The following is a 13,037-nucleotide window of genomic DNA, read 5'->3' as shown; positions in this document are numbered from 1 at the left end:
GTAAGTGAAAGTGTTAGCTGTGTGGTATCATTGTTGGGATAGCAATTCTGAGGTGACATACATCAGCAAATATGTAGAGAATATGCATAGAAGTGAATATATCTTAAAAAGCAAAGGCTAACTTTCAAAGCTGCTCAAAGGAAAAAATGTAATCTTGATGTCAGTCCAATATGTGTAAGTTATGTGTACACACAGAGATAACGACATAGGGAGGGCAAAACAGAGTTCATTTCATTTTTGTGACCATTTTGTTTCCAAACTGCTGGAAAGGTTTTGGACAGTTTAAAATTGTAATGAAATTGTGGCCTTTGTTCATACACCTACTTTCTGCAGGCCAAAGGAGTGTTAATGTGTTTTTGTAAAACTCAGTAGAACGGGAGGGAGGAGTGGATGTCCAGCAGTACCTTCCCAGAGTGAGCTCCTTTATTAGTGACACCTGGTCTTCCCTGTTGTTTGCCTCGTGGTTATTCTCTCCTAAGGAAAGCTAGAGCTGGAAGTTGATTTCCCTCTCCCGTTGCTCGTAGCCTTTCCTTCTCATAAAGTATTTAGAGCTCTTTCAGATATTGCCTCTAAAAACTCTTGAGTGGCCCCATTCAGCGTTTACCACAGTAATACTGTGTTCATATAGTTAGTTCATCAGAAAGGCTTTGCCCTTTGCAGACTTGGATTCTCCAGGAATTTCTGTAGGCCACAAATCACAGCCTGGTCACTCGTAAGGGGTTTTCCTATATCACAGCCTTCTGAATGACTTAGAGCAATTGCCAATCTGACTAAAGGAAAACCAGGACAGATTGCCCTGTGGGTTAATTCTGTGTTCTGGAGCGTTTCAGTCTTTGACATTTAGTTTATATCTGATTAAGTCAGATACCCATTTTCATGTACATATCTCTCTCTTTTGTTTTTTGATCAACAAAACCCTTATAGAAATACTGTTGCCTGAAACTAAGTGACTTTCACCTCTGTTGTGAGTTGTGTTGCACCCAGCACTTAAAACCAAGGTCTGTGAAGCTCTTGCTTTCCTAACCTCACGCAGCTAATTCTGGCTGTTCCGCTTGTGTTCTGGTTTTATGCAGACTAATGGCTGACCGAGTGCTTGTGATTGGCAGTGGAGGGAGAGAGCATGCGCTGGCCTGGAAGTTGGCCCAGTCCCCACATGTGAAACATGTTTTTGTTGCTCCAGGAAATGCAGGAACAGCTGACAATGGAAAAATTTCAAATTCAGGTAAAACCAAAAAAAACATACCGTTTTAAAATTTTTTAACCAGTAAGTTCTCTAGTCATCAATCTGAAATCACAACTGTTAATGTGGAAGGATTATTATTACTATTTTTTAAGGGTTTGGACATGTGAAATAGATTATACAGATGCAGTTAAGAAGAGCAAAGCCTTGTGCAACAGCCATTCATTTTATATGATCTCAGTTGTGATACTTAATTCTTTAGGCTTGGAGGATGCAGCTAAAACTGTCTGCTGCATGTTCCTCCAGGAATACAGCTCGGGATAGCTGCTCCAGTTCCCGCCTCCCAGCAGCCTAGCAGGGAAGGGGTGGTGGTTTCTTTGTACACACTGAAGATCAACAACTTTGGTTGGTGAGCAGCTGAAAAGTGCCTGAAGCAAATGCCAGCACCTAAAGTACTAAATTCACTACTGTATTTTCAGAAGTGCATTGAAGCCCTGTGATCCCTGCAGCCTTTGATGGGAATACTTTCTCACCTGAAATGTGCAACCAGAAAAAAAAAAATCATGCCTTTGTCTTAGTGACCTTAAGAAGTTAAGGCTATTTTCAAATCTTTCTCTCTTTGTGCTGTAACTGCCTGTTTTGAGATTCTAGCTTAATATGTTAAGCTCTGACTACCTGTAGTTGAAACTATTAATAGTTAATAATTTTGAGAAATCAAGCTTAAGGTATTTCAAATTGAGCATCCAAAATTACGTGCTGCATTTAAAAAAAAATACTGGTCTAAGGTGCTTGCCTGGAGGCACACAGTGAATCAGTACAAACCCGGGGGGATTACTCAGATATTCCTGTGTTGTGTCCTTTATATAACAGATCCTGAATTAGGTACTTTAAAGCAAGCAACTTAAGTTTCCACTTCAAAACATGTGATAACATACAGAATTAAAGTTAACATAGTATGCATATGAGCATGAATTATATACATTATCTTTCTGCATTCCTATTTGTGAGTAAAATCTTTTTTTTGTTACCATCTCATGTGGAAACATGAATCCTGTTAGATCTTTGTACAGCAGGTAATTATTGTATTTAATTCCATTGGAATGCTTAATTACAGGCTGTTTGTCCTTAATTTCTTTGACTAGTCACAGTATCGTATTTTTTTTGTTCTATTTGGCCTCTGAGGAGAGGGCCCAAGGGAAGAGCATGACAGAAAAGTCATACATTTCCTTCTCATCCCAGAAAGTCAAAGATTTTTACCCTTGTGCTAAATGGAGTCAATGCCAGCCTGTATGGCTTGCAGAATGTTCATTTCAGCATTTTTTTGCAAGTGGTGTCTTTTAAAAACTGCTGCACTTTTCTCTCACCTTGTTATTTCATAAAAAATACTGAACCCTCGACTGGAAAATATTTGAGCATGCTTGAGCCAGGTCCATGAAATCTACCATATGTACTAAAATATTTTTTTCTAGAATATGGGCTCACATGTACTTTGGGAGAGAAATCCTCAGCCAACTAGGAGGTGGGAAGAATCTAAAATTTGTGAAGTGTTTGACTTCTTTGGTTTTTAATATCTGCTCAGGCATTTTAGTCCTACCACTGGGGTTTAGATTTTAAGTCAGGGGAGAAAATGGAAAACAGCTTTATAGAAGCCCTGTTATGTTGTGTGAGCCTGGGCAGCAACATCTGTGAAACTGCTACCATTGTTTCTGGGTTTTTTGGTATAATCAAGATTTGACTTTGCAAGTTCATCCTCCCTTCATGGTTGATGAGATTGCCTTTAATTAGCATTGCAACTCTAGTTCTCAGATGATTTCTGAGACATATAAAGGTGAGCTTAAAATTATAAATAACCTTACATTTTCAAAACTTGCCTGTATCTAAGTAAAAAAAAAAAAAGTTTTATGGTTAATTTGAGTCAGTAATCATTTCTGACAATAAAGGCAGATTTAAGTTAAGTGACTAGTTTTATAGTCAACTTATATGTAATTAGCAGGGCAATTTTGGTGCCAGAAGCCCACAGAATGGCCTGATGAACCCAGAGATAGACATATGAATGTCTGTGAATGGACTTTACTGGCCTGACACCTCCTTCCATCACATTTTAGCTCTCCATGTAACGTACACTCTTAACTTTAAGCTCTAGCTTTGTAAACCTTGATCCAAGGTCCTTCTGTCTGGTTCAAAAGGAGTGTTCAGCTGTCATTTTGAGAAATGAAACACAGCTACAAAAATGTCCCCTTTCTGTCTACATCCTGAGGAAAATGATGTTTGGGGGCAACATTGAAATTATGTATTAACAATGTGATTTATTCCTTTCTGTTTGTTACTAGGACATTTCCACGTCATATAAATCCTCTGCCATATTCACTGTTCATATCACTAGTAGATCAGATCTGTGGCAAGACAATTTGGGTTGAAAAGCGCAATTACCTTACAGACTCATTCCTTTCCCTGCTCCCCTTTGCATGGATAGATCTCATGGGTAACAGAGATCATCCCTCTGCAGTTGCCCACCAGAGCTCCCGCTGTCTTTGGTTGGGATCTCCTGTTCTCCAGCAGCTTTCACAACAGCCCCATGGGACTGAAAGACAATTGACCTTCATGTTAATCAGTACTTTAAAGCCAAGTGTGTTATGCCTTTGGTTTTGCTCTGTTTTGAGCCAGAAGTTAACTGGCATAAATTGCTCCCAGAAGTCAAAGGCCTTGGCTTCTTACAAATATTGGTGAAACAAAATAATTGAACTGTTAAATGAGTATCAAGGAGAAACTTTTTATTAGTGTTCAGTCTGGTTTTTTCCCCCACTCCACCTGAATAGGGTAAATCTATAACCAAAATGTAGGTTTCTGACAGTTGCTTTTATGACATCTCTTAGGCAGAAATAGCTGTTTCTCTTGTGGAAGGAGGCAATTTACTCATGCAGGATGGCAGGAGCACAGTGGGTACCGACACAAGATATGTCTGTCCAGCAGAAACTGCTGAATCACAGCCTCTCCCTTCTCTTTTATCACTTCCCAGGAAACCAGTTGGAAGAGACCATCAGCTCCCGGCATGCTTGCCAGTACAGTCACTAACAGGAGATCACAGGCAAAACTTAAAGCAAAGTATTTCAGCTGCAAGGAGGGTCTGTGCTGTGCTGTACTGTGCTCCTTTTGCCAACTTCAGGCCCTGATGTGTTAGTCCCCTTCCTGCAGGGTCAGCCAGTCCACCCCGGGTTGTGCTCACCACTTTTTTGGCTCTCTCTGGGATCGTGTTCCCATCCTCTGTAGACCTTGGCTTTATTTATTCTTGATAAAAGCAGTGGAATTGCATTGCCTTTGCGTAAACTTTTTATCATGAGACTTGACATTATTGTCTTTTGTGCAAGCTTTTTCTTCTGTTTACACAGGTTTTGGCATCCCAAGTACCGTCATATTAAATGTTTGTCTATGGAAAGCCTTATGCTCGGTCATAAAAGCCTAAGACCAAATATCCTTACCTGTAATTACAACACCTGCCCTTATTAAGTTTAGCCTACAGCAAAAAAATGTTCAGATTCCCCTTTGTTTCAGTAGGGTCCATTTAGTGTGGCAATTTTTAGCTGGTGCTACAGAAAGAAGGAAAAAAGAAAGCAGTTGCAGTCTCACCACCAGCCACTCATTCCTGTCCCCTACACTGTGCTGGCACAAGCATGTGTAAAGCTTCATTTATGGTGACCCTACTCAGGGAGAAGAGTGGCTGAAAAATGCATATATATATATATATATATATATATACACACACATATAAAAATATGTAATTTTGCTTGTGAGTTATTTTCCACTTGTATCCTTCACAATGATTCTTGGGCTTGGAAACAGGATGTTCCTAGATATGAGATCAGTTTACTGCATAGCCCCAAACTTTTTTTCCTCACCTTCAAGAGAAGGTGGGTTGACAATGCATATCAAACCACAGCCTTTGCTTGAGGGTTTGGTGGTGCATTTTGTTCTAAGCCTTGTGTGCAAGTCTGTATATCAGTGTGCGCCTCACTATTCCAGATTCACAGTGACCTGCCGTTCCAGAGTATGCGACTGGTGAAAATGCTGCTTCAGTGTTATGTGATAAATAAGTGCTAAACAACAGTAATTAATACAGTCTTACCGCCCTTTTGTATCTTCAACAGCTGTTTCAGTCAGCAATCATGCTGCACTTGCCCAGTTCTGCAGAGATCAGGACATCAAGCTGGTTGTGGTTGGTCCAGAGGTTCCTCTTGCTGCTGGTAAGAGAAAACAAACAAAAAATCATAGCCTTCATAATTTAGGAAGAAAATAGATTTTAGTCCCTATCTTCTGTGCACCACTCAACAGTGTCTCGGTGTCTTCAATAGGAATGGAAACAGCTCCTCCATGGCAGTTTGCCTGAAATGCAGCATTGTGCTGTGATGAAAATTAATTTTTGAAGGGTATTGTGTGAGCAATATAACAGTTAAAATATCCTTAAATGTTCAGTTTCTTTTTAAATGTTTGTGATTAGTAAAAGAGGTGTCAAAGTGTTTCCGTATAGGAACCTTAACTAGAATTTTGATTTTCCTATGGAGTTTTCATTTTTTGAAATAATAATAATTTGAGACTTGGTAAGAAAACCCCACATTTATAAACATGCTGGTAAGTTTTCTATTTTAACCTTTTACGTGATCAACAACTGTCATCTTCACAAAAGACTAATGTTGACCTTTTAGCTAAAAGCTATATAAACAAGGGGGAATTGTCATCAAATGCAGCAGATCTTTTTAGCCCAGAATGCTGCAGAGTTACCTGCTCCTGTTTACAGTGAACAATGCATGTAACGCCCGTTTGGTAAAACAGGCACATAGGTATGTATGGCGTACTTTTCCTGAAATACTTGTTCCAACAAATCAGTATCTGTAGACTTGGACTATCTTACTCACTCCTATAAATCATCTGGTGATTTATAAAATTATTTTGTGTTGTCATTTTTAGGAATTGTTGATGACTTGACAGCAGCTGGAGTAAGGTGTTTTGGTCCAACAGCAAAGGCAGCTCAGCTGGAGTCCAGTAAGAGCTTTACCAAAGCCTTTTTGGATCGTCATGGGATCCCAACTGCAAGATGGAAATCTTTTACTGATCCTAAAGCAGCATGTAGCTTTATTAATAGGTAAAATTACCGTAATTTTAGAAATATTTTTGTTTACAGCAATGCATGGTGTGCTAGGTATCCAAAACAATCACATGATTACTAATGTATCAAAGCTTTTGGCTGTGATAGAACATCTTTAAAGGTTTTGAAGGATAGTCTAACATGACACTATCACACTGCAGTAAGTCTGATAATTAAATGGTTCTTATTTACTGCTCTAAAATGAAAATAAATTCAGTGTTCAGTTCACAGGAGAATATAGGGCAAGCTTTCTTTTTTTTTCGAATTGCCTGCTGTGGAAACCCAGCTTGCAGTCTGATAGTCATATGTTCTGCCTTCTTTGTACCTTTTCCACAAATATAAATTCTGCATTGGAGACTGACTCAGCAACCGCTGATCAGAATACAATCCAGGTGACTCAAAAATGATACAACAGTAAATTATTAAAAAGAAAGCAACCTTACAGAACAGCAATGAAATTCAGTGGTGGGGAAAAAAACAAGAAGCAGAAACTCTTCGCAGGCATAGCATAACAAGAGAAGCCTGGTGTTTGTGTGTTATTCAACAAAGTAGAATGGTTGCTATGAAAACTGACAAGTATTTTGATCTTTCAGCTGTTGAAATGTTCAAAATGTCTACAGAATATATTTGCAATACAGAGTGTTTACTGTTGAATCTCTCTCCTCTGTCTTTGAAGTGCAAACTTCCCTGCTTTAGTTGTAAAAGCTAGTGGCCTGGCAGCTGGCAAAGGAGTAATTGTGGCTTCCAACAAGGAAGAGGCCTGCAAAGCTGTTACTGAAATCATGCAGGTGAGTAGAAATGTCACACACTAACTGAAGGAGTTCTCACAAAAAGTTATTAACCATCTCAGAGTCCAAAGATACTAATTTCTATGTAATAGGAACTTGGCTAAAAGATATCAAATCTTTTACCCATTATTTGGACAGTTATGAAGCTCCGTCATATTTATTGCTTGGGGCAGGGTACTCTTTTTAGGCATAGTTCCTGTAGGCTAAAATAAAAGAATTCTGAATGAAAACCCATGCTTATTTCCATATGGTTTGGTGGTTGGGTTTTTTTGGTTTTGGTTTTTTACCATTTGAAACCTCTGCAGCCAAACAGGTACTACAATGCTGTAATATTAGCACGGTAATTGAGCTGGATCTTGACAAGCAACATCAGCTTTAGGATTCTAGTCACACAGCGCTTAAATGTGTAGTGAAATTCCAGTGGAATGATTGCAAGTTAAGTATACATGTAGGTAGGATATTCAACAAATAATTAGGACCTTCAAAATCTGAAGAGAAGCAAAAAGAAGCAATTTCATCTGAACAGTTAAGACCATGGAGCTGGAAAATAAGGCATATACAGTCCAGGTCCTCAGCTGGTGCCAGCAGCACAGCATCTTACAATTCAGGGGAGCTATGCTGATTCATAGGAGATGTTATCTGACACTCTTGTACTTCAAGAATCAAGAATATAGGGTCTGCACTCACACTTTGCTGTATGTGTGTGTGTATGGTTTATGGACAAATACATGTCTTAACATGTGGCCCAATGTCTTGAACAAAAAAATGTATATTAGAGTCTTACAGACCCACAAAATCATCTTGTCAGTGTGGGTTCGATGTTCTTAATTGTCTAAATATGCAGTCAGTGTTCAGACATTGCACTGGAATATGAAAATATTGCCCCTTTCCAATGTATTCTATAGAATTGCACTTTCTTACAAAGTAAATGTTCAGATTATGGACTTGACAGCCATTGCTATTAGTCTCAGTATCATGGGCGCATACTAAAGAAAGTAGAGCATGAGGGATTGCTAAGTCATAAATATCATCTGCAATTTAAAAATGTTCAAGCATAAAACTGCATTTATTTAAGAATAAACAGAAAAGAGGAGCAAAGATTATACCATTGCTAACATACGCAGGGTGGAGAATGGATTAATAGTCTTAAAATTGTGCTGCGTTTTTCTTGCTGTATGAAAAATTTATTTTCTTGTTATTTTTTTAAGTAGTATAACTGAAACAGAACTAAAGAGCTTTTGTTTTTACTGTAGGATAAGACTTTTGGCACAGCTGGGGAAACTGTTGTTGTTGAAGAACTTCTTGAAGGAGAAGAAGTTTCTGTAAGTGTGCATCTCAGTGTGTAACACTTTGATTATATCTGTTCTAAACTATTTAGGAAACACTCTGTAAGTACCTACAGCAGGGATGTGTAGGATTTTATTACTTAAATTAAAAAGTTTACCTGTTTATAAATAAAGTTGTATTAATTAGGCAGCTGTGTTAAGAATCAAATTTCCTGCAGTCTGTTAAAATAATTCAAATTATGTAAAAATAACTCCAACAGTCATCAGTGGTTGTTGCCACATGGGAAAAAAAAAACACCTTAAAATAAAAATTTTGAATGTCATTGAGCATGTAGTTCTGTGTTATGATTTCTCTGACAGCAAAGACAGTATAAGGTGTCCCTTCCCTTCCCCTTTGCTACTTCTTCACTGCTGTTTGCTTTTGATAGTTCAGTTATACTAGTTAGCTGTTTGTGAAGCTACAAGCTAAAGACCTTTTTTCAAAGAAATCAACACCACCACCTTGCTTCTTTTCTGTGTTCTGGTTTAGAGCCCAGTGCCATTTGAATCATATGAGTAACAGGATGGTGAAGTGCAGATCAAGGCAGGGAGTGGCTGGGAGTAAAGGAGGATGGAGACTTTCTTTAATCAGCTTTGCTGAGGAAGGGAAAACGTTGAACTGCATTGTGAGGGAGCAGTAGACTTCTTTGGAGCAAGAGAACAATCATCTCAAGACAGGCGCAGGCAGGATCCTCTAACCAGTTTCATTGCCAGAGATACTGCAACTTGGAAGTGCACCCGGGGACAAAGGACCTGGAACTGTTAAATGGCTGTAGAATGTGTTGATGTGCTCTGCAGATGTAGAGAGAACATTTCCTTCATTTTAAGCTGATTCAGTCCTTTGTTTAAAAAAGTGTATCTGATTTAATTAGCAGAGTGTGAAGGAGAAAAGGAGAATTAGAGCCTAGACTTTGAGGTGGCAGGGCAACTTGACACCTGCATCACACAAAGTAGAACAGCCAAGCACCAGCTCAGGTTCCTGGGTCCTGGAGCTGGAATTGACTTATGCTGAATGTTGTAAACATTCATCTTGGAGGTGGTGGTATTTATAAAGTAAGCGATCATCTTGAACTGTTGCCAATCTTTGCATAGTCTGGTTTCCTGCCCAATATGAAGAAATTAGATGTACAGATACTGGTCTTGTAATGCTTATTCCTTCCTGGACGGCTTGACCTTTTTAGGAACTAAGGGGTTATCCAGATCTTAATTTTCTGGTGGAAAAACTGTAATGCTCTTAATTAGTTTTTAGAATGCTAGCAGGCTTACTGTAATATAACACAATAATATAAACGTGCAGTTTAAAAGGTTTTTATTCTATGATGACTGACAACAATGAAGGAAACATACTGCTTGCCTTGCCTGTCAAAATAATTCACATTCCACAAATGACTGGAGTTTTTAACTTATTAGTATTTTGGCATTTTCAGGTTTTGTAGCAGAATCCTTGCTTGTTTTTTAATTAGCATTATAAAATGTTTTTGAGTACTGCTAGCAGTAGTCTGCACAGTGAACATCATCATCCAGTTACAGAAGATGCCAGCAGGCTTGTTATTATGAAGATATTGAGGATAAAAGCATTTGCTATATAAGTAATTTATTAATATTTCTAAAGTAAATAGCTTTATCAACAAGGAAAAGGAAATCTTGAAAGGAATGTAATGCCTTCCTTCTGGGGCAGGGGGGAGGAAGAGGGAGGGAAGAAGCAGCTTCCGTTGTGAAGTATTTTAGGGTTTTTTTTAACCTTTTGAGTATCTCTTTTCAGTACAACTACTGATGTTACGTTATTTTTATATGTTATATTAAAGGTAATTTCTGTAGGAAGGTCATACAAAATGAGGCACTGGTCCCTGTGGGTACTGAGGGAAAAGGGAAATGTTTAGTATACTATAGTTTGTTTTATCAGGGAGACAGAATTTATACTCTTAAATATCCACTTGCAACACTGAAAATCAAATATATTTGCACTTTTTGTACTTCAATTTTAATCATACACTGGAGTTTTAATTATTGCCATGTTTTCTAGTGCTTATGTTTCACTGATGGCATCACAATTGCTCCCATGCCACCAGCCCAGGACCACAAGCGATTAATGGACGGAGATGAAGGCCCTAACACTGGAGGGATGGGAGCTTATTCCCCAGCACCTCAGGTAAAAATGTATTGATAAGGAGACATTTCAGTGCAGCTGTACTACAGCTCTAGTATTGAAAGTATATGTGAATTTTTAGTTCCACCGCGAGGAACAGGAGAGAGTGAGTCTTGTGGATGGGAAGAGTTGCTTGAAACACAGTCAAGTCCTTAATAAATCTGTTTCTCTAAAGAGGAGGGTATTACTACTGCATTACTTTTAATTATAAAGGTGGAAGTGCTGTTATTTCTGCAACGTTGTATTTTGATTTGGTTTTGTGCTTGAAACCATGTTTTTATCTTGGGCCAAACTAAGCTAATGACAGATTTTTGCTGTGACTTAAGGTAGTTTGGTTTCTGTGTGGCAAGGAACTTCTGTTTGCAAAAGGACTTACTTTGCTTTCTCTTCACCTATGTCATGGTCAGTGATTTTTATTTTTTTCTTTCAAAAAATATGGTGTTTGTTCCTCAGTAAAGCTATTCTTTTTATTTATTGAATAAAATTCAATCACTGATCACTATACTTTCCAACTGTGATTTTGTCTTTGGGAGGCCTTATCTAAATTCAAGTGTCTGTGCAAATGGTTTGTTCCCGTGAAGGCAGTGGGATTGCTTGCACATGTAGATCTAAGCATGGAAAAGTGTCTGAAGAAATGCAAACAGTTGTTTTAATGCTGTGGTATGTTGTCTGAGGAGAGAGAAATAGCATTGGCTTTTCATTGTATGAAATGTTTTGAAGTGACCATCCAAGTGTTCTGCTTGGCTCTTAAAAATGCTAGCCATCACAGTAGGAAAGATCATGCACTACCTTTTTACAAACATTGTTTTCTAATTCTGTTTTATTAGATTTCTAAAGATTTACTGCAGAAAATAAGAGATTCTGTTCTTCAGAAAACTGTTGATGGCATGAGGAAAGAAGGTGTCCCCTATTTTGGTATGTACAAAAGTCTGGGCTTTTTAATCATAAAGAGAAAGACATATTTTTTCACTTTGTCCTCTTTATGGGCCTAAGTTACACTGTAAGTTAAGGAAGATAACTTCGATATTTTTTCTTTTTGAAACTGCATTTGGTATCAGTGGCTTGATTTAGAGTCCATTGAAATCAATGGATATATATTTTCATTAATGGTGGATAATCATCAAGTAAGGAGGAACAGAAAGGAAAACATTTGAAAATAAGCTGCAAAATTGTAACCACAACTATTTTTGCCTGGTTTATCTTTTTCTCAAGTGTTAACATCCTGCTTTTAAATGAGCACAGGTGTCATCCTTTTAAACAATATTATGAATAGATTAAAAAGAAATTATCTATGCAGCTGCTTAGATAGCTTTTTATAAATTTTTTTATTCTAGGTGTGCTTTACGCTGGATTAATGCTTACCAAAGATGGACCTAAAGTTCTTGAGTTTAACTGCAGATTTGGTGACCCAGAATGTCAGGTAAGTTATTTTGTGTGTAGATACAGTTTGGCATTATGGGAGGAAAAAAGTCTGTTACCATCTACCATTATTCCTAACTAACTTTCAGATCAAGAATTAGCTAATTGCACTGAGTTTTAAAGTATTTGGTTTGTTTATTCAAGACAGAGGTTCTGTTATGAAATGATTCTATTCCAGAGAAGATTTCAGCAGGTCATACTCGAATATGGGCTTTACAAGGGTAAGCTTGAGTGAAACTCAGCACTTTCCTATCTTTTCTGGAATGGAGTTGGATTGGTTTCGGTTTTTTACTTTAATAAAGAGGTGAGCAATTCTTTTCCCCACTCCCTGTTGGCAAATGGAACCAAACACTGAATTTCTATCCTTCAGAACAAAATAGGGTTCTTTGGTTTCTACCTTTTCCCCTCCACATGAGCAGTTCTTTTACCCACAGAAATTAACTTTAAGGAAGAGTATTTTTAAAGGTACATAGATCCTGCACAGTATGTATTTATATGTGAAAATACAGTATATGAACATACTTATTTAATGTTATTTTTACAGTTACATTAGTATTTTTAAAAGCTCAGTGAAGAAAATGTAACAGCGTACATTGTTTTATATAATTTGCTAATCTGTGTTTTTGTAGGTAATTCTTCCACTGTTGAAAAGTGATTTGTATGAAGTTATGCAAGCGGTTATCAATAAAAAGTTGTCTAGTTCCATGCCAGTTTGGTTTGAAGACAGTGCAGCTGTGACAGTGGTCATGGCTAGTGAAGGATATCCAGGAACATATCCCAAGGGTTTGGAAATAACAGGTAAATATAGCAGGAGAAACTGGAAGTCTGATTCCCCTCCTGCTCTCTCTCCTTTCTCTTTTGCTGGATGAAGGTGAGTCACTGGAACTCGGATTCATAGAAACTGTAGATCTTGTGGTTATGGGTCAGCAAGAGACAACTGAATTTTCACACTTCAGAGTTTACTGGTAATACACCTGTCGTGTTTTCAATTCTCTGTACTGTGTTAAGTTCTGTAGCATTTCTTTAATACGTGTTACAGTAA

The 13,037-nt window shown here is 37.9% G+C and overlaps 1 protein-coding gene across 2 annotated transcripts in view; it reads left to right on the top strand.

Annotated features, from left to right (window-relative positions):
- The window catches only part of LOC121083990 (trifunctional purine biosynthetic protein adenosine-3), a 39,174-nt gene that overhangs the window by 7,722 nt on the left and 18,415 nt on the right, over window positions 1–13,037 (top strand). For both annotated transcript variants that reach the window (XM_040584991.1, XM_040584990.1), the window contains exons 2-10: window positions 1,074–1,222; window positions 5,323–5,418; window positions 6,140–6,314; window positions 6,994–7,105; window positions 8,359–8,427; window positions 10,454–10,579; window positions 11,404–11,491; window positions 11,911–11,996; window positions 12,625–12,793. In XM_040584991.1, coding sequence (XP_040440925.1) covers window positions 1,078–1,222; window positions 5,323–5,418; window positions 6,140–6,314; window positions 6,994–7,105; window positions 8,359–8,427; window positions 10,454–10,579; window positions 11,404–11,491; window positions 11,911–11,996; window positions 12,625–12,793 — 1,066 coding nt within the window. In that variant the 5' untranslated portion in view covers window positions 1,074–1,077. The remainder of the gene's footprint in view (window positions 1–1,073; window positions 1,223–5,322; window positions 5,419–6,139; window positions 6,315–6,993; window positions 7,106–8,358; window positions 8,428–10,453; window positions 10,580–11,403; window positions 11,492–11,910; window positions 11,997–12,624; window positions 12,794–13,037) is intronic.

This window comes from Falco naumanni, chromosome 2 (genome assembly GCF_017639655.2).
Source record: "Falco naumanni isolate bFalNau1 chromosome 2, bFalNau1.pat, whole genome shotgun sequence".
Classification (NCBI taxonomy): Eukaryota; Metazoa; Chordata; class Aves; order Falconiformes; family Falconidae; genus Falco; species Falco naumanni.
This window is presented reverse-complemented; position numbering and strand designations above follow the sequence as displayed.